The 27,814-nt window shown below is 37.4% G+C and overlaps 5 protein-coding genes across 5 annotated transcripts; 2 read left to right on the forward strand and 3 right to left on the reverse strand.

Annotated features, from left to right (window-relative positions):
- Nucleotides 1-5,519: 5,519 nt before the first annotated feature.
- LOC117631696 (transcription factor bHLH94-like) lies at nucleotides 5,520-7,141 on the forward strand. Its single transcript, XM_034364975.1, has 3 exons — nucleotides 5,520-6,127; nucleotides 6,248-6,640; nucleotides 6,759-7,141. The coding sequence occupies exons 1-3, from the start codon at nucleotides 5,591-5,593 to the stop codon at nucleotides 6,858-6,860; spliced, it is 1,032 nt and encodes a 343-aa protein (XP_034220866.1). The 5' UTR covers nucleotides 5,520-5,590; the 3' UTR covers nucleotides 6,861-7,141.
- A 780-nt stretch (nucleotides 7,142-7,921) lies between these two features.
- On the reverse strand, nucleotides 7,922-10,899 carry LOC117631557 (tRNA (guanine(10)-N2)-methyltransferase homolog). The gene is made up of 6 exons (XM_034364786.1): nucleotides 10,591-10,899; nucleotides 10,171-10,382; nucleotides 9,673-9,990; nucleotides 9,484-9,558; nucleotides 9,138-9,212; nucleotides 7,922-8,670 (listed from the first exon to the last, which is right to left on the reverse strand). Exons 1-6 carry the CDS (start codon nucleotides 10,790-10,792, stop codon nucleotides 8,113-8,115), a joined length of 1,440 nt encoding a protein of 479 aa, XP_034220677.1. The 5' UTR covers nucleotides 10,793-10,899; the 3' UTR covers nucleotides 7,922-8,112.
- A 296-nt stretch (nucleotides 10,900-11,195) lies between these two features.
- LOC117631659 (glycine-rich RNA-binding protein RZ1A) lies at nucleotides 11,196-14,315 on the forward strand. The gene is made up of 5 exons (XM_034364929.1): nucleotides 11,196-11,322; nucleotides 12,009-12,128; nucleotides 12,505-13,076; nucleotides 13,159-13,729; nucleotides 13,818-14,315. Exons 2-3 carry the CDS (start codon nucleotides 12,018-12,020, stop codon nucleotides 13,054-13,056), a joined length of 663 nt encoding a protein of 220 aa, XP_034220820.1. The 5' UTR covers nucleotides 11,196-11,322; nucleotides 12,009-12,017; the 3' UTR covers nucleotides 13,057-13,076; nucleotides 13,159-13,729; nucleotides 13,818-14,315.
- Nucleotides 14,316-14,843: 528 nt separating this feature from the next.
- On the reverse strand, nucleotides 14,844-15,798 carry LOC117631658 (vacuolar iron transporter homolog 4-like). The gene has a single exon (XM_034364927.1). The coding sequence runs from the start codon at nucleotides 15,739-15,741 to the stop codon at nucleotides 15,037-15,039; it is 705 nt and encodes a 234-aa protein (XP_034220818.1). The 5' UTR covers nucleotides 15,742-15,798; the 3' UTR covers nucleotides 14,844-15,036.
- Nucleotides 15,799-16,943: 1,145 nt separating this feature from the next.
- On the reverse strand, nucleotides 16,944-27,591 carry LOC117630605 (branched-chain-amino-acid aminotransferase-like protein 1). The gene is made up of 30 exons (XM_034363306.1): nucleotides 27,402-27,591; nucleotides 27,150-27,219; nucleotides 26,908-27,036; nucleotides 26,745-26,808; nucleotides 26,572-26,659; nucleotides 26,261-26,345; nucleotides 25,923-25,979; nucleotides 25,467-25,580; nucleotides 25,296-25,366; nucleotides 24,745-25,183; nucleotides 23,493-23,735; nucleotides 23,215-23,313; nucleotides 22,778-22,849; nucleotides 22,153-22,245; nucleotides 21,836-21,973; nucleotides 21,581-21,639; nucleotides 21,342-21,444; nucleotides 20,684-20,872; nucleotides 20,468-20,568; nucleotides 19,974-20,028; nucleotides 19,794-19,880; nucleotides 19,636-19,687; nucleotides 19,348-19,433; nucleotides 19,063-19,116; nucleotides 18,742-18,825; nucleotides 18,269-18,340; nucleotides 18,051-18,131; nucleotides 17,880-17,915; nucleotides 17,423-17,567; nucleotides 16,944-17,224 (listed from the first exon to the last, which is right to left on the reverse strand). The coding sequence occupies exons 1-29, from the start codon at nucleotides 27,500-27,502 to the stop codon at nucleotides 17,445-17,447; spliced, it is 3,045 nt and encodes a 1,014-aa protein (XP_034219197.1). The 5' UTR covers nucleotides 27,503-27,591; the 3' UTR covers nucleotides 16,944-17,224; nucleotides 17,423-17,444.
- Nucleotides 27,592-27,814: the final 223 nt, after the last annotated feature.

Below are 27,814 nucleotides of genomic sequence, written 5' to 3' on the forward strand. Positions count from 1 at the left end.
ATTTTGGTACAAAAACCAAGTCCTTGGCCACTATTAGACATTAAAACAACAGATAGAATACAAGCAATCCTGCATATAGATAATGTATTTTATATGCTTTTGAAAAGTGAAAAGGCTTATGGCCACTTTGAGATGGAAATCAAAGCCTTGAGAAGAAAGGATTTTGATTGGAGACGAATACACTTTTTGGTTTTTGCTGTTATAATTATAATTATAATGATGATGAAGCAAAGGTATTCAGTGTAGGACAGGTTGGTGAAGGAATGGGGCGGTCGAGAGATTTGATTAAGCTTTTAGACGACAACGATTTTGCTGTTTGTTAGGATGGATCTGGAAAAAAGTGCCTGCCTTTAATTATGGATTTTGCTGCTGCTGAGTTGGCTACTCAAATCGACCATCTCAGGTCTGGTTCAATGGCCTATATATAAATAATTAATATTTTTTTCCATGCACCAAGAAACTAAAACAAAAACTATCACAAAGGGAAAAAAAACATATATAAATTCTCTTATATGGACAACGTACGAACGCCATATATTTTTTACTATTTCTTCATTGTTTTCTTTATGTTTATAATGGCGTCTGTACGATAATAACATGCGGTTATCTAAATGAGAGAATATATATATGAATGAATGTAACAGTTAGATATTGTACCAACATTTTAACAAGGTTTTATATATGCATGATTTGAGTGTTTGATAAAAAAAAAGAAAAAAAAAAAAAGAGAGCGCTATATATATATTTGGTGGAATTGATTCAAAAGAGAAAGGTTCTTTCTTTTTCTGTGTGGGTTTGGAGTTAGATCGAGGGAATATATAAAGCATTTATGATACTCATACAGGAGAGAGATGGAGAGCCCAGAAGAAGGGTTGTGGGGTAATCACAATTCACATGATAGAATAAGATGAAAAGCAAACAGTTTTTCTCTCTGTACGAACGTCTAATAGTCATCTTTCAAACTCCTTTTGTGTTTCTACATGAAGTAAAGATAAAGCAAGCCTTGTTTCTCTCTGGGAACACCAATAGCAAATGCAATGCGTGGTCTAATCATCATGATGGGTAGAATTGAATATATATATATATATATATATATGCATCTATGTATGTATATATATATATCGGCTTTATCCAATATTATGTCACGTCACTCACGTGTTAAGAAAACCTCATTTTTATTCAATTCCTCAACCTTTAATTCAATCTTAAATTTTAGTTAATGATTGGTCAATCAATTCGATTTTGGGTTTTAAGCTCAAAATTTAACACATAATAGAATCAGCTAGCTATGTGAATAGCTAACACATAATCTTCATCTACAGAGACTTTTCTTCGTTGGTTGGTAGAAATACTAGAATACTAGAATGCAATGCATAATAGTCTTCAGTTGTGCAACGTGCAGTGTTGACTATTCCTATGAATACAAAAGCAATTATAGAAAATGCTGCGACCAAATTAGCTAATGGATTTCTTTTGGAATTTGAAAACGACCTACTTTTCAACAATATTGTCAATGATTTCTGTCACTTTTTTAAATTTCTTTGTTTTACTAAGTCCATGGTGCATATTTTATCTTTCCAATAATTATTACATACTCAACAAACAACTTTCCAATATACTTTTTTTAATTGATGGCTGGAAAAGGGTATTATTTCTGTATTTATACTGTACACACGTCTATACACACATAGATACATATGAAAAGTTATAAGAAAGAAAGGTAGATGCATTTCTAGGTAGATACAATGTGAATTTGAGGGTTTGCCTAGAGCCTCCAGAATCTTAGGACTGTCCCTTATTATAGCTAGTAGATGTACAATATATTCGTTTTGTGAAGGGACACAAATGAATATATATATATATATATACACTTTATTATTGTAGTAAACAAGGAGAAAAGTAATGAACTGTAGTAAAAAATACAAGATGTCTGTACGTCCTGAACGTCTACATAAGAGAATTTCTATAAATATATATATTCATTTAGTGGCACATAACAAGAAACATATATGCCATCTCAATCAATCTGTGTGACATAAAGTTCAATATTGCCTCAGTCACTGCTAGTAGTGCTATATAATATAAAGTTAAAAAATTATGAGAACTAACCGTATTTTTAACCTAGATCTTAATTTATCTTAAACTTTTGGAGCATATATACAATATATCTTATCTACAAAGACCAAACCCCGTTGTTGTGGTCATCAGTCGTACTTAATTATCCTAAAAATATAATTAATTATGAAAATATTTTTTGTTAGGTAAAGAATTGCATGAACATAAGGGAAGGGTAGTGTGAGCTGTGAAACACAAAGGGGGTGGGGGGGCTTTCACTGCAGAAATAGATTAGTGATTATTAATTAGAGTAATTATCATCAACAAAAGACAAAACCTATTAATAGACTAGAGGGGTTTAGTGTTTCCACATCCTATGGCAAAAAACAAAATAAAAATCCTTGACATCTGTTTCCATCCACAAACTCTACCTGATGGGATACAGACAAAATCTTGGGCCGCATCGCATCGCATGCATGTATAAATCGATCCCTTCTCTTCCACTCCATTTCTTCAACTCTGTAGACTGTACGTATGGTTAATTATCCACCGACTCCCTCAAGAACGCGGCACTAGTTCATCTCATCTCATGCATGTATTTCAACCTGAAAATAAGTTTGCCTTTGAGGCTCATTAAATATGGGAAGACTTTGAAGATTTAAGAAAAGACAAAGTAATTAGTTTGTTTGTTTAATGAGAAATATCCTTAGTTTATTTATCTGAATATCTTTGACTCGATCAAACTTGTTTGATGGGAGACTTGATCAAACTCGATCATAGAAAAGAATGGTTTGCTGCCCCCATGTACTTACATTTTTCTTAAGTAGGGTCATTAATTTTTGAAATTGGTATTAAGATCCAGTAACCGGCCGTGCCGGCCTAATACCTAATCAATCGCCCTAGCTAGCTCTAACAGCTTTGATTGCATTAGCAGGATCGAGTTTACCTACTCAAAATCATGCAGTCCTTTGAATCTCTTAGAGGGTGAGACACTGGTGCAATTTTGTCCATGTTACGTCTAGGGCTAAGCCCCAAAGTGTGAACGTGTTGATATAGATACCAATTTTTTTCTCCAGTCCAAATCTGTGGGGGCTAGCACATTAATTGTATCGATCCTTCTCCTCCTTTATCTTGAACCTTGATGGCATAATAATATATATAGGTTTATCAATCAACACAATCATATGATATTATGATTCTGCTGCTGTTTGTAACTTTATTAATTACATTTGCGTCCCAAATAGTTTTCTGCATCGATCAAATACAACAACACAGTGGAAGATGGCAAAAATTGGTCTACCTTTTTATAATATGAATACACACACATGTGGAACTAATTAACTTAAAATATATATAAGAAAAACCCTTATCTCGAGTACAAATCACGTGCTCTCCGTGCGACTTTAATATGAACAATTTATCTCAATCATGGTTAATAAAATCTGCAAGAAGATGCCTTCCCTGCAATTTAGTGTGTAAAAGGTCAAAGACAAATCTTATTTAAAAAAAGGGGTTAATACAAAATTGTTATGAAGACTTAATCGTCATGGTGCATATCTCTCCTTCAAAAAACAATGCATTAGACGCATCCAAACGAGAGCCAGTTAAGTCTAAGGCTTTTTTATTATTAAAAAAAGGGGTTTAGATGATCGGTTGGTGATGTATAGGAGTCAATTTTTAACTCCAAAACATGATCAGGTGCGTAGTTTCAGACAAGTAATTCCCTTTCACCAAATCTCCAAGAAATCAACCTATATATATATTTTAATTTATTTTCAGTTGAAAAAAAACAAATATATGATGTATATATATATATATATATATACATACATTGATGTTCTAGAAAGTTTCGTACTCTTAATTTGGATTAAGAGAGACTCATATTTTGTGGGACTGGGTAGCTAGGGAACCTTAGCTTAGCACTGTGTTTTTCACTTAATAGACTCAATTAATTTATTAATTACAAGATTGTGCCAGCAAAAACCCATTTAATTAATTATTAGAAAAGCACCCGTATACAATTAACCAAGTTTAGGATCTGGTAATGGTCTAGCAATATATTTTATTTTAAGACAGTGTGGATTTGGTGTTTTATTTGGTGGCAGTTAGCAGCATGCAGTCAAGCACAAGAGGAAATTCGAATCCCTATAAATAAATAAATAAATATATATATATATATATATATATATTTATGCACTTTTAGGATGCCAACTTCCTAAAGAATCACAAAAATGTTTGCTTTGTTTGTTCTACAACATGTTCATTCGGCATGCCACCAACTTTTCTGGGTCCAAGGTACCACAAAAAAGAAAAAAGAAAAAAAAAGAGAAAATATTTTGCCATGAATCCTAGCTGTTTCAATAAAGCTGAGGCTAGCTAGCAAAATTATGAAAGAAAGAAAACACACACACAGTAGCCTATAATTGTTGCCATATTGAATTGAAGGGTGGTGGTGGTGGTGGTGGTGGTGATGTGGCAATTGGTTGTTTTGTTGGTACTGGATGATGATGTGATGATATATTATTATATTATCACATGGATTCTTTTTTTGTACAAGCCTGACAGAAAGATAGCTGCCATGATGCCATGCTTCCATGCAAGGAAGAAGGCTCTCTCTCTCTCTCTCTCTCCAAACTCTGTAAAGAATCTCTGTGCATCGATCATCAACCTTTTCCCTAGGTCTTCTCTCTCGGTGCTGGATTGTACAATCCGACCCTATTATTACCAAATGACAATGCCTTTCGGCTTCACAGCTTCTTTAAGCTTCCTTCCATGTAGCTAGCTGGCACCCTAGCACGTGCAACCCACACTTTATTACCTACTGCAAAACATCATAATTACTTGCCTAATTTTTGGTTTTCACGGGTAATTAAGATTTATGAACAAATTGCCTGTGGGATATCACTCCGTTGATTGAGCTCTTCCATCTCCATTTACGTGAACAGAGATTTGAAACCACCAATTGAGTTTTTAGATTTTGAGAAGAAGAAAAAAAAAAAAAACTTTTAAAAAATGAGAGGATAATGACATGCATGCGCAGTTGTTTCAGAATTAAAAGTCCATTGAGTAATTTGTCATTATTTTCACAAGTGTATCATTTTATAGATTCTAATGGTATTATTTTTGTTAACTTCCAAAACAGCAAGATTTGACAAATTTCATTTTCAATCCATTGACGACGTGACATGTGTATATATAAAATATATATATGTGTGTGTGATTCTTGTAAGCAAATATGTGTCTTTGTTAAATGCATGTACATCTACACAGGGACATACAAAATCTAGCTTGTAAACAAAATCACATTGAGATGTGCGGCAAGTTATATGTTTAATTCCTTCTCTTGCAATAATAATGAAAAAAGTACAACTTTATTTCACGTGTGACGTCCTGTAGATTTGTTCCATCATGAAGCCCTTTAAAAGGCAGCTCAGTTTCTCCATCCACACACAACAGAAGAACAGAAGACCCCAAACCCACCACCACAATATATATCTCTTTTGGGCGTCTCTGTGCTTCACCTTGACAACAAATTATGGCACTTGATGCTGTTGTTTTTCCTCAAGACCCTTTTAGTTGCGCCACAAACAAAGACCTCTACAGCTATTGGAGCTCTTTTGATGATGATCATCATAATTTCGGTTTCGACAACGATCAAGATCATCATGATCAGCTCCAACACCAAGCCTCCCTCGATTTTCCCGGCTACCAAACAGATCATAACCCTCCTAATTATGGTACTAATTACTATTCCTCAGCTCCTTTGAATTCAATGGTGCCACATTTCAACGAATTGCAGCTCTCCAATCCAAACCCAGATGTTAGTGATAATACTAGCCCAACTGATGATCAACCCGAATTTCATCAACTACCATTGGATCAGACAATCACAATGGCTGACAGCATGCCTAGTACTCGTGCCAAACGGCGCCGTGCCAAGAGTAGGAAGAACAAGGAGGAGATTGAGAACCAGAGAATGACTCACATTGCAGTTGAGCGCAATAGAAGAAAACAGATGAATGAGTATCTCTCTGTGCTTCGATCTTTAATGCCAGACTCATACGTTCAAAGGGTACATACATAATTACACATATATCTTGCTTCTACTTTTATTAATATTATTAATTTTTATAATTAAGTTTGAGTTTATTGGCCCGACCAAAAAATGTGACATTGTTTTTGGTTTTATTAGGGAGACCAAGCATCAATCATTGGAGGTGCGATTAATTTTGTGAAGGAGCTAGAGCAAGAAGTGCATTTCCTTGGTACCCAAAAGCCAAATAATGGTGTGCCTTTCTCCCAATTCTTCACCTTCCCACAATACTCAACCCGGTCCAGCGGAGACCACGAGTCTGCGGCGGCAGCCATGGCTGAGCTGCCTTTGATGGAGTGCAAGCTGAGTAACATTGCAGCTGACATAGAGGTGACAATGGTGGAGAGCCATGCAAGTCTGAAAGTGAGAGCCAAGAGGATCCCAAAGCAGCTCTTGAAGATTGTTTCTGGGTTGCATGGTATGCACCTCACAATTCTTCATCTCAATGTGGTCACTGCTGATGATATTGTCCTCTACTCTCTCAGCCTCAAGGTGATTAGTTTCAATTCAATTAAGTTGTTAATTTAGTGGAGAAAGTTTAGAAATTTGAAATTAGACATCTGTGTATGTTTTTTGTGATGAATTTTTTTTAAAACAAATTTGTAAGCAGGTAGAGGATGAGTGCACACTGGCATCAGTGGATGAAATTGCAACAGCTGTGCATCAGATGCTAGCTACAATTCAAGAGGAGGCAATGTTGAATTTGAATTGATTATCAAAAACCCCTCTTTTAATTAGTTAGTTAATCCCCTCTCTTTTAAATTCATCCTTTTGCACCTTCATATGTGGTGGGTGTGTTTCTCTTGTTTTTAATTAAGGTTTTCTCCATTTCGGTTTAAGAAAGAGCCTATGTTGTTTAATTATCTAGTTAGTATTTTTTTTTGGTGTACCTTTCTTATTGAAAGGGACGATAACAAATTAAACTCACACGCACTACACGAATATTAGAACTCGAACCCAAAACCACTTTTCCTCATTGAACAATTGCTCCAAAGTTCAAATCAATATACTAGTGGTCATTTGCATCTAGTTATTAATTTAATGGGCAATATCATCACTTGCAGCCTTTGGGAAAGGTTTTTGATTGATCGGATGGTTGAGAATGATTATGAGTTTTCTCATTGTTGATTATAAATATTCAAACAGAAAACATGTGAAGATAAAAAAGAATTCTTATAAAAGGTTATAAAAACATATTTCATTTGGAAAGGACGCATAAATTAGTACCAGTAAACGGTATAAGTTGAAGTCAAAACAGAATGAGAAGGCAAGGCTACCATCATGCCATTGTCATGCATGAATGCATGAACAACTTTAGAAAAGCTCAGCTCAACTCAACTCGAGATTTTTTATATAAAATGAAATGAATTAAAAAAGATAAATAATAATTGGCGAATTGCATTGGAGATAAAATTGTGGCCCCGAAGCCGTACGTTGTTCATTGTCGAATCGAATCCCTAGGTAATTTTATAAAGTGGATATACCGCGCTGGTGGGGTTTTTACATCATGTTGGAAATTAAACAAGGAATTCTTGCCCTACTTGGTTACCCCATTGCTTCCCTTTTGTTTCTTTTTACTTTTTTTTGGGTCAATTTGCTTACCGATTGTTTGGGAAGAGAGAAAAGTGACCTGGGCCCAGGAAGTTTTTCCCTTTTCTTTTTGTTGGGCCTTTGCCCTCACCCCTCTGAGAGCACAAGAAAGATAGCCCATATCCGGATAGTTACCTTTTTCTGTTTTTGTTTTTTTGTTGTTGAAATTAATAAGGGCAAAGATATATAATTTCATCATTTATAAAATATGGAAATCACATTGGTCTTTCATTAGAATTACAACAAACGAAATTAACTTACAAGCTCCCTAAGTAATGCATGGATAACCAAAAATTCATTCTACTCTCCTACCTAGCTGTAGCAGCACCATTATGAAATCTGTCATAGTCAAGCTAAAGAGCCAATTGTCAAGCCTATACATATTTTCCTCTGTATTTTGGCTTTGGTTCTTTGGTGAACTTCGCATGATCGGCAGCCCCATTTGATTGTGGATCCGTAGGACTGAAAACTGCAGAATGAAGGTTTCCATCTTCTAACCATTTCAGATGGTTCTCTTTGAAGTCTAGGTGTTTTAATCTGGCTGCTTCTGCGATGTCTTCAGTGTATGGACTTGTCTTCACCATTGTCAGTAATACTCTGCTGTAACGTGAGCTCAGAATCTGCTCGGAGGTAGCAATCAGTTTGAAACACGGGTGCTCTGGGAAATGGTTATCAACGTTATCATCTTCACTCAACACAGGGTAGAAGAACACAAGCCTCCCACCCATTACAAGCATCCTGCCAGCTAGGTCGAGCAAATCATGTACACACTCGACCAAGCTGTAAGATGCAGTTGATGGTATGTGGTCTGTCCTCTTGTCATCCGGAACAACGTAAGGGCCGATAACTCCTTTCATCAACTTCCGGCCACCAGATTTGCGTCCCCCAGCACGAACACCATAGGGTGGGTCGCAAATTATGGCATCAAATACCTACACAAGCAAAAATGACCAAGAAAATGAATAACTATCAGTGTACAAAAGACCCCAAATTTGGGAATTTATATTTCTCAACAGAGAGACCAAAACGATTTAAAATGCAAAATCACCATACACATGAAGCTTTATGCTGCTGAGTTTCAATCCTTCAATTTCCAAAGTAACTATAGGAAAACTAGTAGGCTATTTAAGTCTTCTTGCGGAAACAACGTGGAATATAGACGACCAAATCATTAGTTTTCTTTCATCCGGTGGTTCCAGACATATGATGTTCTATATCAGCCAAACAGTTTGCTAAAGTAAAAATAACGAAGAGAACAAGGTAGATTGAGTAACCGCCAAAAATAGAATAACAGTTGGGAAATAAAAAGAAAAGCACATGCTACTTAAATAATGCCATCTAAGGAAGTAAATGGTGTTCACAATGCAACAAGAACCAAAAATATATAGAGAGAGAGTACCTCTTTCAATCCAGTACGCCAAGGAGGAAGGTTATTATCTGCCCTTAACAAAGCAATCGGCATTGGTAATCCATACTGCAAAAAAGTATGAAAAAATGAATACAAGCACTTGAACTTTCTCCAAGATACAGAAACTTCAAAGTTCGTTCCACTCCATCATGAATGGTCTAACATAGAAGTAGAAATCATTAGTAGCTTTCCCCGTCAGAACTTTATATGAAGAAGTCTTGATATATTCATCATCATAAGCTTATCATGTGCTTGCTGATGCCAATTAGTATTTGAGAAATAATTCCATAGACTGCATCTTTCAAACCAAAAACTCATTCTCATAAAGCATATTCACCTGCTTGAAATTGCTCCAGACATTACAGTCAGGGCCACGGCCATCGCGTACCACCCTGATATCAATATCTGCACCCTGAAAAATTTGATCAGCCCATATAGAAAGATAGTTAACTGCATGCCTGACATGAAGGAAAAGTATCAATTGTGACATAACTCAGAATTGGACTACAGAGAAAGAAGTGTAAACCATTGTCATGGCTCCAAAATGGGCAGCAGCTATAAGAATGCTCCCAGTGCCAACAAAAGGATCGTAGACAAGCTTCCCTGGTGTGGCCAAAGCTTGGTTTGCCATTAAGAAAGCCATTTCTGCATCCATGGCCGTTGGTCCAAGATAAGTGCGGCTTTTCAACTGATATGTAGGTAAAAGTTTTCTATCAGCACCACCAATCTCCCGACCGAAAAAGATTCTTTTTTGGACCATTGGTGGAAGACCATTGCTAGCTCCATAATCATCAGTTTCCATAAGCCAGAACTTGTGTTCTGGATTTTTCAAATTAACTCGACCCTGCAACATATTGATCAGTAGCAACCACCATCATTAGTGACAATGAAGAACAATTTGTGATCAATTTTCTGGAGCTAAAATGCAGATTTCTGTTCTTGCACAAATACTTCGGGTGCATATCCTTGCAGAATCTAACCCAAACCGAAAACCGAAGTGAATAAGTTAGATTAAGAAATTAACCTTGAAAGGAATGTAGCTAAGCCCCTGAATGCGTTGGGTTTGCTCCTGGAGGCTGATGACTTTACCAAAGGTGTCAACATTAATCTTGAAAGTACTATTGGAGTCTAGGTACGGCAACTTCCGCTCATCTGGGTAATTTCTTATACACTCTTCCAGTTCCTCATAGCTACCTCCTTCTCCCCAAAGTTCATACATTCCTTTCACAAGTATGCCTACCATATACCAAGTTGAAAGCTCAAATTTTAGTGAAATGCTCTGCTCAATGAGGATCAATGAAGTGCAAAATCTTACAGGCCATGATTGGGAATATGAGATTACAGTCGTTTCGATTTGAGCAAATTACAGATTTGAGAAATTCAAGGCCAGTTAACAAAAAATGCAGATGAGAGAAAGAGGAAATGAAGGAAAAGAAGTACTGACTTCGACTGGCGATGCTCTTGGCTACGTCTTCCGAAGGGAGATCGACGAAATGGAAAGGGGAATCTGGGTGGTGGAGCAGTGGCAGCCTCCATTGCAAACACTGGTATTCTTGATCTTCGTTGCTAAAGAGTTGTGCTAAAGATTCGACCTCGGCTTTCCTGTAGTCTAATAATCTGTGGAAGAACACGCACAGATACCACATCTTCTTCTTCTTCCTTGGTTTTCACTTCTCTTTTGCCTGCGATTCAGAGAAACAAACTAAGAGGGCAAAACCCTAAACCCTCTGCTCCATCTAATGTTGTACTTTTGGGTACAAGTCTCTAATGCATGTCGCAGGTATAAACACATTTTCAAACATTTTCAAACATTTTTTATTTTTTATTTTTAACAAATCGATATTCTAATTACTCGAATAATATGGAGGGAAGGGAATCCAAAGCTTTATCATCTTTTAATTATTTTATTTTATTTTTGGTGATAATATTCTATAGCAGAAATTACCAAGAAAATATCTTAACTTAGTGGACACGTGGACCAATAAGACACAGAGTCCGGGAAGTAAAAAAGAAACCCTACAACCCGTTGACCCGGTTTCCAACCTACACCACACCCGCAGCCCTCTCTCTTTAGGTTTTGTGTTGAAAGCCGAAGCAAAAACTCAAAGCCTCTCTCAGCCTCTCTCTCTGTTTCTCTCCGCGTTTGAGATCTAAATCCTCGCGTCGCTGTTTGCTGGTATGAAAAATCAACCCCTTCGCGCTTATATTGTTAGGTTATGATTTGGTTGTTCTCGAATTCACTTAGAAGTTTGGCAGATTTGTTTGTTCTAATTTATATGAGTTTAATTTTACCTTTGGCCTCTGCTCTCTGGCGTGTATTTGTCAATTGGTTTATCTTTTAAATGGTTATTTTGTATGTTTTAAATCTTAATGATTCGCTTCTTATGTGCTATTGATGATTCGCTTCTTATGTGCTATGGATAATTAATTAGGATCTACTATATAGGGCCTGTAAATTTTCAAACAAAGGAAAGGCCAAGAAATTTTGGATAATTTCAATATGAATGTATGCCTATATATGCTTTTGTTCTTATGCTCCTAGTATAGAATTGTTTACATATGCCCAAAACCCTACGTGGGTTTTCTTCAATTCCAGTATTAGTGTGTATGTCTATGGATTGGATATACATCCAATAAAAGGACATAGTGAATTTGGTGTGGGGTTCAAAGAAGTTTTTCTCGGTAAAGAGAGTTAATTGGGGGTGGGGGGAGCTCCTTTTTCCTCTCTCATCGGATTTGTTTACTTGTCTCTAGATTATGTAGTATTGGGAAAAAAGTTTTTTCATAGAGTATTGAATGGTTTTTACTGATTCTTTTTGTTTATCTTCCATGATTGATGCCCTCTTTTATGTAAATTTGCAGTTTAGAAAAATGTCAGAAGAGCTGGAGTATCGGTGCTTTATTGGTGGCCTCGCATGGTCAACATCTGATAGAAGTCTAAAAGATGCATTTGACAAGTTTGGAAAGCTTGTTGAAGCCAAGGTATTGATTTGTTTTCTTTATGTTTGAATACAGTCTAAACGAAATGTGTTTGATTTTCATCAAGCATTTGTTTATAACTTCTTTTTCTTCTGTTGATTATTGCATCTGGTCTTTGTTTCTGAGGATGATACTGCTTGGCGGAATCAATTAGTTTGGATGACCATAGTGTCCCATGAGGGTTTGGGATTCAGAAGGGAAATTGGCAATGGCCGTGAATAACTTCTTTTGATAGTGTATAATATGGGAAAATATGATCTTGATTTGGTTTGATTGAAATCAGGTGCTAATTTTTCATGCTTTGTTCAACATGATATTATTTGATATTCCTAATACTCATCAATGGAATTTTATGGTGAAAATAATTTAAATGACATAGGTAGTTGTTGATAAGTTTTCTGGACGCTCCCGTGGATTTGGGTTTGTCACTTTTGATGATAAAAAAGCAATGGAAGAGGCAATTGAAGAAATGAATGGAATGGATTTGGATGGACGAACTATTACTGTTGATAAAGCTCAGCCTCACCAAGGTTCAGGTAGAGATTATGACGGTGACCGCGGTCGTGACCGTGGTCGTGACCGTGACCGTGGTCGTGATTATGGAGGTGGACGTGGATCAGGTGGAGGAGGAGATTGCTTTAAGTGTGGAAAGCCAGGACATTTTGCTAGGGAGTGCCCAAGTGAAGGTTCAAGGGGAGGCGGCAGGTATGGTAGCAGGGATGATAAGTATGGCGGTGGAGGTGGCGGTGGGGGTGGTGGCAGTGGTCGTTATGGTGGCGGTGGGGGTGGACCTGATCGAAATGGAGACCGATATAGTGGGCGCAGCAGGGATTCTGGTGGTCGTTCAAGTTCTGGAAGTGATCGATTCAGTCGTGACCGCTCAGGGCCATATGAACGTCGGGCGACAGGAGGAGGTTTCCGTTCTGGATAGGACAATTGCTTCGGATAGTGGTATGTAACACAACTCTTTCCTTTCATGTTTTTCACAGTTAGTATTGTACTAAAGGAAGTTTTGTTGATGTGCTAATTGCAGCCTAGGAACCCGAGGAGCTGCTCGGCTGACTATCACTGTCTGCAATGCATCGAAGTTTCCTCTTGCTGGATGTGTTCTTGTGATGATTGTCTGGGTGGATTAATTTAGTTGGACCAGTATTTTGAAGTGCGAATCTTGCATAGATATTCACCTGTTTTTTGTTGCTAAACGATCAACCGAATGTTTTGATCCGATGGAATTTTATGCTTGCTTGAAAATGATATTTCAATTTGGCCTTATACTCTGTGAATTCCATTACGACTGGTGGTTGTCTATGACTATCATGCATCGGTGACTGCAAATGCTATGCTTCCTGTCTGTTCCTGTTCACTCTTTTGCTTGCGCCATTGAAATATTGGAAGGTCATTTGGTTCCCGTTGACTGTTTTGCATGGGCAATTGCGATATTGGAAGGTCATTTGGTGTTTGGTTATTTCGGAGAATAGATTGTGAGGGGTCCGCTATTGGGAGTTTGCTTCTTGTTACTTGGAAGTAGAAGTGGTCCTATAAGTAGAATGTCCATTTTGGCTGCCCTGTTTTCGGTATCTTACTAATAAATGGGAGTCAAGCGGGTAATATTTCCTCTTATAAGTTACTTTGATACATGATATCTCCTTTTTTGTCATTCCTGCTATATTGATATGTTTAACCTTTTGGCAGGATCTGGTCTCTTTTTCGACCCATGGTTGGGTTTGTGTTACTAATTGGACATGCATTGTTTTAAACGTAAATATTTTGAAAGTCTTTTCGGCCAGAACAAGCCATCTGCAATTTAACTCGAACATAAGCCCCCTCACCTTCACCACAGCACTGGTGGGAGAGTTCCATTCTGCGTAAACATGTGCAGGTTGTTGTTTGGAAGCTCTTGATGAGTTCAATAACTGCTCGATTGTTTTGTCCTCTGGGTCTCCTTATCACATTGCACATGGGGGGAAGGTTGTTGGTCTTGCCTTGTTTTACTGTTCCTGGCCGTGGTTTGTTTGCTGAGACAAGAGGATGATCTGTTTCTTTGTTCCTGTTCCAAACTGCTTTTTTCTCCTAGGGTCGTTAAGTGATGCAATATTACCGACTCTACACTTAATAACGTATCTTAGCATGTGGTTTTCTGTGTACATCTATTTTTTTTTTGGTTAATTTAAATCCATTATCGTTCTTATATTTCTGCCATGGAATGCTACCTGCATAATAATTAGGGTTGTTTCAAAGTGCTGATGTTTTTTTCTTGTACAATTGGATGGATGCAAACTATCGAAGTTTTTCTCCTGTAAAAAGTATGGATGATAAGACAATTTGGCATCATACGGTTTCGTTTTGAAAGTGTTGTAATACTAGTGGGCTGGAGTCTTGGGGAAGGAAACTTAGGTTTGTTGGGTGTCAAAACTAGAAATTAACTGAGAGTTGGGTAATGTGTATAGCGATTTCTTAGGATTTGGAACTCTGTTGTGTTCATTGCGTCTGGAATCATGAGACAGGGAAGTGCTGTTTCGAAAGTGGCATATGCATTTTGCAACTGAACATCAGTGAGCCGACAACTAACCGTCCTCTATGTTAGGAGAAAAAAACTTACATGTCCTGGGTGCATACATCTCGTTTGTATAGCTGTGCACCCATCACGTGTCATGTGCCGAACGCGTGTGTCATGCATATAGTGACTCTGAATCAGTGAGTACTGGTGGTGGATGTACGTACCAACCCAAATATAGTTGTGTAGATTAATTATAAGGGCACCAACATTATTCGATGAACACAACTTCGTACTATCATACTAAAATTTTACGTTCTGCAGCCTGCAGTACCACCACACCACCAGCAACATCATCAAAAGGGAAAGTGACAAGAAGATATAAGAACACAATGACAACAAGGGCATAAAATTTATTCACATTTCCAGACCACCGGACCCAATTAACTTGGTGAGTCCGAAAGTAATAGCCATAGCCATCCATCCTCCGACGAGAACTCTCGCACAAGATTTCATCATCGATGTCCTTCCCAGCCTCGCTCCTACTCCTCCGAACACAACCAACGCCACGGTTGCCAAGACCACCACAACGGCTAGCCTCACCTTGTGCTCACTTATAAATGCAGCTCCTAGCAAAGGCACCACGGCACCTATCGAAAATGCAATGGCTGAAGCCACAGCTGCCTGTGCAGGATTTGGCAGCTGCAGCTTTTTCTTCTTTGCCTCTTGTGCATTCTCCGTAGCAGCACCATTTGTTCTCATCTCATCTCTTTTCATTTGAGACACCTCTATGTCGTACTGAGTGTACACAGAGACAAACTCTCCTATCGCCATGCTGCACGCCCCGGCCACCAGCCCTGCAAACCCTGCAAGCAGCATGGCTTTCACGTCTTGCTTCACAGCTCCCACGCCCATCATCAGTGATGCAACCGAGACCAGCCCATCGTTGGCTCCCAACACCGCGGCTCGAAGCCATTGTGTCCTCTGGGAGTAGTCAAAAGTCTCATCTTCTTCATCTTCAGGCCTCTGGGATTGTTGTCTTGGCTGATCGGCAACATTTCCATAAACTGGAATCTCAATATGGTTCGTGGAAGCTTGTTCAAGAGCTCCTTGGCCAGCCATTTAGGAAGTTTTAAGTGAAGCAAATTAGTATGAAAAAAGAAGCAAGGGGATTTGAATATTGATTGCTTGTGGAGGACACACGCCCTGTTATGGGGTATTTATAGACAAGGTTTATAAAATTATGGAGTGGTGAACTTAGTGCACATGTTGATGGAAGGCACTAACCATAATCAAGGGCTGCTTTTGCTTTACTTAATCAAAATTAATGGCTAACTAAAATATGCCATTTTTCATTTTTGAGCTCAAACACTTGAATCTCTAGTGGTTGCATGCGTATAGAGAACCTTTTTTTTTCCTTCTGTATTTGTATAAATGTATATAATTGATATTATTACATTTCAATTTCTTCCCGATACTTGTCAAGGAAAATTCCGAATTGTATCTCAAATTGACGGGTTAGTGTGAGCTTGTTATGGTGGTGGTGGTGGCCTAAAGTACTATAAAATTGTTAAAATGCAGGAAAGTGTATGAAGTGTGGATTGCACACAAAGGCCACCAGCAGAGTTGCGATTAAAGAATGTATGATTTTGTCCTCCCCAAAAAAATTATATCTAGCTGTTGTAGATTTTGGTAAGAAAAATGAATAATCAATTGAGTGGAGGGTGCATTCCACACGAAAGCTTGTGGCTCTTGATTCTTTCTGCATGATCTCTATCCATCTTGGACAGCTTGACCGACCCCTTTCAAAACTTTCCACTGATTAAAAAGCAACACCAGTAGTTATAATGGTGTTTAGTTTTTAATTAACCCACTAATTAAGGATACACAACGATACACCATGAAAAGCGAAACCCTTTTGATAAAGAGAAGTGATTTAGGTTGTGTTGTTGTGTAGTAGGATCATATATTTTTCCATGTATGAATGAAGATTTCGTGACGTAAGGTCTGCTCTGCATGGTTTCGTGCATATGCAGAGTGGAACGTATTTTTCTTTTCTTTTTTTGAACAATTTTGTTTTTCTTTAATTACTGTTTTGCGACTTCCTTGTATGTAAATATGTCAAGACATTTTCGGTCATTTGAAAGAGTTGGCAAAGTTTCGACGAAGCCTCTGACTTGAAACACCACAACATTATAATTTATATGATGGAGCGGAGCAAGGAGTCTGTAGCTCAAGTTAAATTCTCCCCTCCTCCTCTAATATGCATGTATCAAAAAAAGAATGACATTTTGGGTCGTTTGGAAGACCACCAGATCATTATATGATGGAGCGGCAAAAGAATTTATTTATTTATTGCGGTATAATGGTAGTATACAACCATTCTTAGTAATATTACTGAGACAATATAGAATTACATTTTAATATGTTCCCAGGACCTTCCTAAAATGGGAAAGATAAAAAATAAAAAATGCAAAATCAATGGCGCTCTCTACACATCTGTACCAAACATTTGGTACTTTTATTCGTATCTGTGAGAGAAGCTCTTCCAACTATGCATCATGGGTCCATGAGATTCATTCATCCACTGCCAGTTGGCTACAACCTGCCATTCATGAATTGTGATCGTATTTGGTGGTTAAGTTGTGCAGACAATGAAGAAATGAAAGTAGTAAGCATAAATTTTGGATCAAAATATCCGCTAAAAGTTTTCTTAATCTTCAACTCAGAAGAACTGTTTAACTTTGCATTGTTTTGAGTGTCATAAAAGTTGATGGCTGAACAAAAAGTGAGACACTCTCACCTTGTGAAGCAAATTATCAGGTTTAATGATAGGTTGGTATGGGCACCCCCGATGCTTCTGTCAGCTCCTTGTAAGCATTCTGCAGTCTTCGAGTCACAGGCCCCACTTTTCCATCTCCAACTAGACGGCCGTCAATCTTCACAACCTGGAAAACAAAATCCCATTGACTAAGTATTGATTCTTATGAAGAGGGAAAGATTACAGCGTCGATGAGTGGAAGCTGGCATAATTACAACCTGGTTGGACAGGTTTTATGGACCTCCTCTCATAATTAGTCATATCAAACTTCAAACTGTAGCAGATGGTTGTTCATCTTAGCAAGAATTCCATTATTTAAATTGTTGAGCAAATGTGTTTTGTCAAATACAGGCTATAACGTTTACAGGATTTAGAAATGAACCAAATTGTATACGCAGGTAGTATGCAACTGAGATTACAATATCCATAAGCCACTCACCGGACTGAGTTCTCCCATTGTTCCTGTTGTCCATACCTGCAGGGCATCCATTATAGTTGTAAGCCTATTGTCCATAGAAGGAAGACCATGTTGGAAATAAACATGTGGAAATAAGAGTTCATAAATATATACAAATTATGTGACCATCTATATATATTTATGTAAGAAAACCTCATCTGCAGTATGGAACTCTGATAGGCTGATCCTTCTCTCCTCTAAGACCAACTCCTCCTTCACCACAAGGTCCATAACCTGAAATCTTGAAAAATAAGTAAGTCACTGGAAGACCAAGTGCAAAGCATTCTTCACCGGTTATTGCACAAATGTAAGTTCAATTCATAAAGTTTGATAACAGTTGTCATAATAGGAGGGAAATCTACACAACTTACAGTTGCTCGAGTCACACCAGGAAGGCAGTAATCAGCATGAGGTGTCAAAATACGGCCTTTCTTCACCAAAAACTGTGAAATCAAACACAGGAGTTTATTTACAGTGTGGATGTCATATAAGTTACACGGACTGGAAGGAACTGATTTCCTTTAATGAAAAGATTTCAAAGTTAATGTTACCCATAGGTAACTGCTAGGACACAATAATACAATATCAATATTTTATATGCCATTGATTACTCAAGGAGGAGGGATTGAAATTTTGTGTCCATTACAATAGTAATAGTCCCTATGCCAGATTGTAAGTTGATCCAGCGATCTAACATTCAATTCATGATAGTTTACATGGAGGATTTTGACACTTTCTCAATAGAAATTTGGAAAGAACAGTGAAAAACTACATATGACAAATGGAACCTAACTACCAAGTTTTCATACAGCACTAAAACCTGACAAGCAAATCACAGGCTTACAATGTTCGTAGCATTTGTTTCGGACACATAACCATCCTTGTCGAGCATGATTGCATCAGCGGCATTTGCATTATTGCCTTCTATCTGCACTATTAGCAGAGTTCCATAACATGAGTATGTGCATTATAAAAAATTTAAAATGGGCCTGTGTACAAAATAGATCACACAAAGTTTTATAGTTAAAGGGTGCTTTTTTCAGCAAAGACTTGCAAAAAGAAAACAGATTATATCACACTAACAGACCATTAACTCGTCCAGTAGTCAACTTAAAACCAAATCTGCCTAGTTAAAGAGCTATTTGATTATGTGAATAGAACAAACCTTTGCAAGTATATTGTTGAGTAGGTTATTGTGGTGAATCTTTGAATCCAAATTCTGGTAAAAACAAAAGGAAAACAAAAATAAAAGTCAATGGACTGAAATAGGAGAAAATATCAATCGAATCACGCCTTCTGGTACAACGGAATATGAATTAATCTGATTGCTCTCTACTGACTAATCTAGGTTTTACAGCATTTTACTGTTCAAAATTTCATAATTTTCTTCATTAAATATACATAATAATTGATCAAGTTTGTTGGTTTACCACTGCTCCCCAAAGCTTACATTTGGTGAATTACGACGAGTGGTAGCTGTAACAAGAGTAATACCACTTGTATTGTCATAGACAGGGGGTTTCCATTCAGCAAGGACTGCATGTTTAAAAGAAATAGCAAGTGCAGCATAAGAAAGACCAAATGTTTCACTAGTGCGTTAAGCAGTCAATAAAGCAATTAGTATATTACATCCAGCACAATTAGGTTTCCGTGTCCACATAGCAACCTCAGAACATGCATTTCAAACAGAATATAAACATTCGCATGTCAGGGCAGAGGATTAAGAATTTTGTTTTACCAATTAAGGTGCATCCATAAAGATTGAATGCTGGGCTCATGCCAGAAGTAACCTGAAGAAGACGAACGATACTAATCACTACTAGAGGAATAAAGACTGCACTGAACAACTACACTCAAAAGAATTTCAATCTAAAACTTGGCATGGCAGGGCAGTACCTTTTTTCCACGCGTCAGACTTAATCGGATGTGTGAATTGTCAAACATTCCATTTCGAATAAGGGTACTAAAGATGGCTTCCTTAACCTGCAATGATGAGATACAGAACTATAGGCAAAAGCTACTGAAGAAAAGATCTCTTTGCAGAAGACCCAATACAATGAATTGAAAAACTCTTACCCCTTCGCGAGTAGGAACATTGTTGAATGCCAAAGCCTTTGCTGAGTCAAATAACCTGTAGATATCAAAATAAAGTTTACATTAGGGACTGCTAATAAAAGAATAAAATAATAATAGTAAAATAGGAAATTGGGTAATTCATAAATTTTATAGGAGTTTATAGAAATCACAGTTTCATAACATACAGGACAGTAAAAAAAAGGTCTGCTCCTAATATCTTTAGCAATGACAAATTTGGAGAATAAAGGCTAATAAATGAATTAAACAACTAAATAATCCTTGTTTAAATACTTGTTACTTTCTCTTGACAAGCAATATGATGTCTTCTTGAAATCAACATGTTTGTCAAAGATTCAATATAACAGATCAAATATTTCCAGGGAAATTAAGTATCATCAACATATTATACCAGAATATTCAATCATAAGTTTTCCAACTAATCTATAGTCACCAAGCATCAATCTTGTTGAAACTTTAACCTTTCTTCTACTTACCTATCTAAATGTTCATCAAGCTTAAATATCTTGCCATTGTAAACTCGAAGACCCTCCCAAACTGAATCACCGCCTTGGACAACCGAATCGAACACAGAAACCTTAGACAGGTTACAGGATAGAAATAAATATCCTTAGATGGCTAAGCATTGAAACAAAAGATTGGAGGGATGATTCTGTCCAGTGGAGATCATCAAGTGACCCATGTACAAGTACCTTTGCACTCTCGCGTGGTACAATCTCATCACCAACCCATGCAAGTAGCTTCTCATTTTCTGGAACTGGAAGATCGGGTTCAGGCAAACGAGACTTAAGAAGGCACGATTTCTGCTTCACATGGCGCCTAAGAAAGTTGTAGAAAGGTAGACTTTGCTCAAGTACGTCATACAAAGACATAGGGAATGGCTGAAAAACACACATGGAGCATTAGCTCAGACGAAACATTCTGTCATGTCATAAGTTCAGTTGTCATTATCAATCTCATGATACAAAATTTTGTGAGAAAAGACAAGAATTAAGGTTTAAAAGGCACAAATTTATGACTAAGAAAGAGATATTTAACCACACTAACAAATTTATGACTAAGAAAGAGATATTTAACCACACTAAGGAGTATTGTTATATAACCTAACTATCTCTATTTTCAGATAATCTGTGTCCCTTGTTTCCAAGCGGGTGATCAATTTCTAGCATTTAAACTAGAGTTGAGCACGTTTTGACACAGAGAAACCAAACTTTAATTGCTTATGAACCAGACACATAACAAAGCTGAGAATGAACATCAGTTCAAGAAAAAAAAGAGACTAATTCTTTGATTAAACATACAACTCTTAAGGTTTCAAATCTAATGTTACATAATGCACAAATAGCATACCATGGGATACTTTCTTGGTGGTTGAAATCCTGTTGATTTGTGCACTGTTTCGTACCACCATGGGGCCCAAACACCATCTATTGGCTTTGTACCAGCCTCCCATCTGAAAAAAATTTCATTGGGAACTTATCATGCACAAAAGAAAAAATAAAAATAAAACTAGACTTGAAAAATCTACATTTGTCTAAAGAAACTAGACTAAACCATTTTCAATTTCAAATGGAATAGCTTTTGCATACTTAAGCATTGTGGACTGAAAAGGGATATCCAACTCTTCACAAAGACTACGTAATGTAGCCTGCATTATCAACAAGATGAGGTGAAAATAAAGATAAAAAAGATAGAAGATTGAGAAAGTTCTCCAGAAGAGATTATAGAAAAACCACTGAACAATGGCAGACAACTGGATATGAAAACTTAATAACAATTACAGAAGATAAATCGACAATTTGTACAATTAACGATTGTCAACGTTTAAAAAAGCTCTCAAACACCTCAGGATCTACTTGAAGCTCTGCTGCATCAATAACAGGAGGGGGTCTCCCCAGTTCAGAGAGCTCACTGTATATTGAGACCAGATCTGCCAAACCTAACTCAAGAAGCGATGGAGGCACAACCTTGTCAAAGGATGGCTGACAAAACATCCAACAAAGAAGTCAGTAACTTAAAGCAAGTGATCTGAAGCATAGTCTAAACACAAAATATTTAAAGATATAGTGAATTATTAAACATGCCAATATTTTCCAGAAGCAGGTAAAATTACCAAGACCACGAAAGAGATTTCAATCTGTTTATGCAAGTAGACTCTTACCAAGATATCAAGGGGATTCCGGGTCAAAATGACGTGCTTTCCTGTCTTCATTAAATCAATTGGTAAACCAGGCACACGTTGCTTGGCCATATGCTGGAGATCAATTAAAAAAATAATACTGATAGCACTATAAAACACAATTAGCAAAGCCACCAACGCATAAAAAGCAAGTTCTGAGCTCTGATCCATTTAATAGCAATATTCTCATAATATAATAAAGGAATTGGCGATCAATTTCAGTTTCTAGGGTCCTCATCTTGTAAAACGGCCGATGGGAAAACTGCAAAAATCTGAAGGGATTTTTCGTACTGAATTTGTATTAGTTTATCAAACATTTGATAGCCAGATAGTATTCTTGCTCTTGCTAGTTACTTTGTCAACCGGTTGCCTCTTTTCATCTATATTTCTTTTGGGCATAATTCTTAAACCTGAAATTAATTGACCTTTACTGCGAGTGATATATTTTTTGACAAGTATTTACAGTCTTATTAGCCATTGGTATGCTGTGGACTTAATAGCTAGGGGGAAAAGAATTCACAACATAACTTTGAAAGGAGAAAGCTAAACTCAATATTTATGAACACAGACATTACTTTGCTCAACCAGGGAGGGTATTGTTTATCACCTTACAGAGGCGATACTTCTTTCTTCCTGGACCAAGAATGATATCTTTTACAACTTTATTTCCATCAGGTTCCTGATACAATTGACACAAAACATTCAAAGTGAAGAGTGAGGATAAAGAGAATCATAGATAATAAAAACAAATTGTGAAGTTTACAATTTGAAACGTAACATTTGTATAAGGCAAGCGTGCTCGTATAATAACAGTAGTAAAACCAATTATATAACCTATGCAAAATAGCAAAGTTTGCCAAGCGCAAAACTTTGAAATAAACGAAAGCATAAAAACCTGTGTCTCAGAGAAAAATATGTAAAGCTCATCTTTATGAAAAGAAAATCAATAGAGATCCTCCTAGCAAAGCTGATTTTCCAAATCAGCCTGAAAAGTAAACTTGTAAAGATGAAGAGATGGAAATTTTCACTGACATTATGACATACCATTTTGGACAGAACCTCCTCCCTGTAGGGCCTATCAAAACCCGTCACCCGAAGGAAAGTTGCATAGAGGGGTTCATCAAGCACTTCTATGTCATCCCTCTGAAACCAAAACAACAAAGAAGCTCTGGAAATCAATACTGTTTAGTTCATTAAGTTTCCCCAAACCTAAAGTTCTGGTCAAAGGCTTGTTAGAATTTGGTGAAGAAAAAAAAAGAATCTTGAGTTTTGCACTTTCTTACAGAACCCAGAAAAGAACATCAAAGAAAATGGAGTGGCACCTGAGCAAAAGAGTACATGAGGCTGGTACTCAGTGATCTGGGAGTAGCCCACAAGTGAATCGCCTCCACTTCAACCTCTGCTTGGTTCTTCAGCTCATCCATGGTGATGGGTTTGGATTGAAATTCACAACCTTTTGTGAGATTGATTGGGTTTTGTTTAGAGACTGGGAGCTGAATGCATGTATAGCTGACAGCTCTGCAACTGAAAATTGAATGATTTCGATAACTTGGATTGCTCTGGGTCTACCTCGTTATTGTCACAAAAACAGACACGAAAGTCAGCTCTTGCATCAATCTCAATGTTTCTCTGCAGTTAATCTGGTCTAGCGAGAGTTTAACAAATAATATTTACTATTTTTCTGATTTAAACTAAACCATTTTGAAATTTCTTTCTTCCTTGACCCCAAAAGAGAAAAGTTAATCTCTTTTGGCCTAGAGATAGACAATTCTTATACGATACGATCGTGTTTTCCGGTGCCGTAATAAAAGTAAAAGAAATGGGTGTCCTTTGGGATTTTGACCAATCCAAAAATGACTCTTCACATTATGCTAGCGTTAAAGTTGCTGATATTATTTTTGGATGTGTAAAAAAAGAGTTGATAAAGTAAGAGAAAATAGGACAAGTTTAATCTGTGCATGAAACTTTTTACCATGACATGACGTGTTATGCATTTGCTATTTCATGGTAACAACTATCAACTGTCAACTGTCATCAACTACTGTGTAAAGTGAAGGGGCTGTCACCACCACCACACATGGGAATATTGGAGGACTCGTGTAGTGACAAGACTGGTTATCAAATTAAAGACCCATATGGTGCCTTCCTTCATTGCCGCTGTTTCATCAAAACAGAACAAAACAAAAGCAGCACGATAATGCGGTGGATGAGCCGTTCGGATGGGGCTTTGGTTTGGAGTCTTATTTTTATGGTCACCCTTTGTGCACGTTTTTGTGTAGAGATCAGTTTGCTTTCTTTTTAACTGAAGTCCTTTACACCTGTTCTATTGAAACTTGAAATCAAAGTAATTAGTTTGGCCTATCAAAGACGATTCACAATTGGTAAAATCTTGATCTCTGGATGCGTATGGTTTTGAATTTTGTATAGTTGTGGAATTTCCACAAGAAAGAAGGCAGATCACCAATGCTCATCCCAATTTGTGTGCGAAGAAGAAAAAAATCATACAACTTTAGAAGTACCTCACAAGTTTTACAAATCTTACAACTTTAAAGAGTGAGAATTGCACAAAGCCTATTTGCATGAGATGGCAAATAGTCGTACACCGGTTCGATCATATGAGTGCATGTAGGGAAGCAAATTGAAAGGCCTAAGTGAATCAGTTAGGTCCTTGATGGTAAGGTTAGCAGAGTCTAACAAAGCACAGAATTTATTGAATGTCTCAATCTTGCGGATCACAGTAGCGATAAAAGCCATTGAGCCTTTCTTCAATCCAGCATTTGTGGCACCGTTTTCTGTTCTTTTGGGTAGAAAAGCTTGGAATTTATCACCATTACCAGCACTCCCTTGATGAGTTCCATTGACCTTACCATCAGTACATTTACTTTCCAATGAAAGGCCTAGGTGATTACCACTCCCCTTCTCAGGATACAATTTCTTAGGGTTTAGTAGAAAGGCAAGTATTCGAACAAGATGAGGGAGGCATACGGGATCATATATTACATCTGCACCCAAACTGTTGAATGAGAGAGGAAATTAGAATAGATTTCAAGCTTCATAAGACTGAAAAACAGATTAGATAAAACTGCAGCGTCTGTTCACAAACTAACTTTATCTCATATACTCACATTATGTCTGGCTTGAGGTTCTGAAGCTCACTTTCTGAGACAGATTCCCAGGGCAGATGAAGGCATTTGACCTGAGATTGTAAGATTATTATAAATGGTAATGCAAGTCATGCAATTCTAATGCACCGTCATTCATTTCTTTACCAACTGGAGTAAAATATTGTCAGTTACCATATTAGGATCTTCAGTAGTTTCTGACATATCAGTTTCAACGCTGAAGTGGTTCAGTTCCAGATTGACCTTCATGTTTGCTAAAGTTGACAGGTCACCATCACTTAGTATCACCTATATCAAATACAAGCTTTATAAAGTGATCCACAATCTGAATACAGACACCATTTGCCTGATTGAAATTAGTGATACATAAGTCTCTCTTTGTGTGCATGCATTAAAAATTGAAAGTTACAAAACTACACAAAGCATGGTTAAATCACCCTCAACCCTAACAGAGAAACAAATGTCAGCTACGAGCGTGTTTCATCCAGTTATAACAATTCACATACTTGTGGTAAAAGAACACAAACTCTCCAAGACCTTTTACTGATTGAAGTAAAATCAATTTCAGTTTGATCCAATGATATTGTAAAGGGAGACGGTTTTACATTACTTGTGAATTTTGGATAATACCTTGGATGCTTTCACATGTGCAAGACAGATGCCAACCAAACCAACACCCGAGCCAACCTATTGTTTAGTTCATCGTAAATAAAACAAAAGTGTAAAATGAATATAGGCCATAATAGTAGCATCCACATGAATAAAGATACGTGGAAAGATAAAGAAAAGTGCATTACAAGAAACGAAAACGTAGTAACCAGCATAGTAAGAACTAGTGATTTTTACAGACATCAGTTGTACAAGGCAACAGAAAAGTCGGCCAACTCTTGGCTTACATGGCTACATTCTTGTAACCAATAACATCTATGTCCAACTAGATTGGATAGATGCTTGAACATATAACTTACCTCAAAGCATGACTTATTAGAAAATAATTCTGGAAAAGAAAGTATACATTCCGATAAAAAAAGACTTGACGGCCAAACCGAACACCTACATTAAAAAATGCCAATACTAATTTAAATTAGCATACTTCATACCAGTAACTCTTAGTAAAAACAAAATGAAGTGATTAATCAAACATGTAAAACGCTATGGCCTGTCAAATTGTTGTATGCTGTACAACTAGAAAAGGTATCACAAAAACAAGGAAATTGCCTCTCTATGCGGACAAAGGAATCAACAATCTGGTTTACTAGATATCAACAGTGAAATATACCCCGTATCTCCTTCAAGCATGTTGAGTGAACATTGCAGGGACGCCATCAGTTTCCTCGACTTGGGACAACTCGAAAGTTTAGAACAACCTAGAGGTACCAAGTCGTTAAAACAATATGCTAATCAAGAATAAGAAACTCCACACACCAACATCACATGAATTAAAACCATTACCATCAGGAAAAAGAAATGAAATGCATTTGAAGACCCTTGCATTTCCTTTTTCAAAATCACTGTCCTAATCAACAAAACAGCTTGTTAATTCCAATTTAAAACAATTAATTAGCTTAAATAAAAAAACTTCATCAAACAGATGTTCCTTAATTAGCTCTAGTACCTTCAAAGAAGCCATGAAATGAGCATACTGTTCGTATAGCTCATCCAGCACATCTCCGTGGTTCAGCTCAACTTCAGCAATGAGCTTTTTCAGAAACTTCTTCAGGTAAGGCGCCTGCAACTTCCCAGCCTGCATTTACCATTCAACTGAACCAAACTTCATACTTGAGAAAAAAAATACCAAAACCGATAGAAATTGCATTTAAGTGAACTGTGCATAAGCAGAGGCCATAAAAAGTTTACATCTTTGGCTATGCAATGGTCCCAAACAAACCTCTGCACCTCCTCAGTAACCAACCCTCCACCGCATACCCTACACAATTCACAAATACAAACCATTATCAAAGAAGAAGGTGAACTTGCTAACTTGCGCCATCAGACGCTAAAATGCGCCGACCAGCGTGTAAAACTCAAGAAGTCGTTCAATTGCATTTCTCATTGGATGAATAGGTTTAAAGTACGCGGCTTTGTGCTAACGTGCGCCGGGGAAGTTACCGGGCCAAGGCGATAAGGGAGTCGGTAGGCTCCATAGAGAGGAGAGCCGAGAGCAAGTGGAGACATGAAGGGATTGATGGGTGGAGCTCCTGGTCCGCCATGGCTGTCCCTTTGCCGTTGAAGAGTTTTCTAGGGTTTTAGCAATGTCCAGTAGGCTGGGGACACTCCGCCATGGCTGCAAAGGTTTTATTTACAAGGTCAGCAGCAAATAAAAAATAGGGAAGACGACGCCGTTTCTTAAGTGATTTTTCTGTAGCCAACGACAACATGATGCGTCAGTCTTGCCATCTTTAAAAAACGACGCGTCGCTCTGTCACATATTGGGTTGGGTTCGAAGCTATAAACGCCGGTAACCTAACGCTTGTAGTTTGTTTTGCACTCTTTTCATCTTTCATTTTTCGCGCGTAAAACCC

Source organism: Prunus dulcis, chromosome 6 (genome assembly GCF_902201215.1).
Source record: "Prunus dulcis chromosome 6, ALMONDv2, whole genome shotgun sequence".
Lineage (NCBI taxonomy): Eukaryota > Viridiplantae > Streptophyta > Magnoliopsida > Rosales > Rosaceae > Prunus > Prunus dulcis.

Coding starts and splice junctions, on each gene's coding strand:
- LOC117631557 (XM_034364786.1), bottom strand. CDS start 10,792: ATGTGGTATCTGTGCGTGTTCTTCCACAGATTATTAGACTACAGGAAA. Junction 10,383..10,590: donor CAAGAGCATCGCCAGTCGAA/GTCAGTACTTCT, acceptor GGTATATGGTAG/GCATACTTGTGAAAGGAATG. Junction 9,559..9,672: donor ATTTTGGAGCCATGACAATG/GTTTACACTTCT, acceptor CAAATTTTTCAG/GGTGCAGATATTGATATCAG.
- LOC117631659 (XM_034364929.1), top strand. CDS start 12,018: ATGTCAGAAGAGCTGGAGTATCGGTGCTTTATTGGTGGCCTCGCATGG. Junction 12,129..12,504: donor GAAAGCTTGTTGAAGCCAAG/GTATTGATTTGT, acceptor TAAATGACATAG/GTAGTTGTTGATAAGTTTTC.
- LOC117631658 (XM_034364927.1), bottom strand. CDS start 15,741: ATGGCTGGCCAAGGAGCTCTTGAACAAGCTTCCACGAACCATATTGAG.
- LOC117631696 (XM_034364975.1), top strand. CDS start 5,591: ATGGCACTTGATGCTGTTGTTTTTCCTCAAGACCCTTTTAGTTGCGCC. Junction 6,128..6,247: donor CAGACTCATACGTTCAAAGG/GTACATACATAA, acceptor TGGTTTTATTAG/GGAGACCAAGCATCAATCAT. Junction 6,641..6,758: donor TCTACTCTCTCAGCCTCAAG/GTGATTAGTTTC, acceptor ATTTGTAAGCAG/GTAGAGGATGAGTGCACACT.
- LOC117630605 (XM_034363306.1), bottom strand. CDS start 27,502: ATGGCGGACCAGGAGCTCCACCCATCAATCCCTTCATGTCTCCACTTG. Junction 22,850..23,214: donor AGGAGGTTCTGTCCAAAATG/GTATGTCATAAT, acceptor CAATTGTATCAG/GAACCTGATGGAAATAAAGT. Junction 18,132..18,268: donor CTGGTGTGACTCGAGCAACT/GTAAGTTGTGTA, acceptor TCAAGATTTCAG/GTTATGGACCTTGTGGTGAA.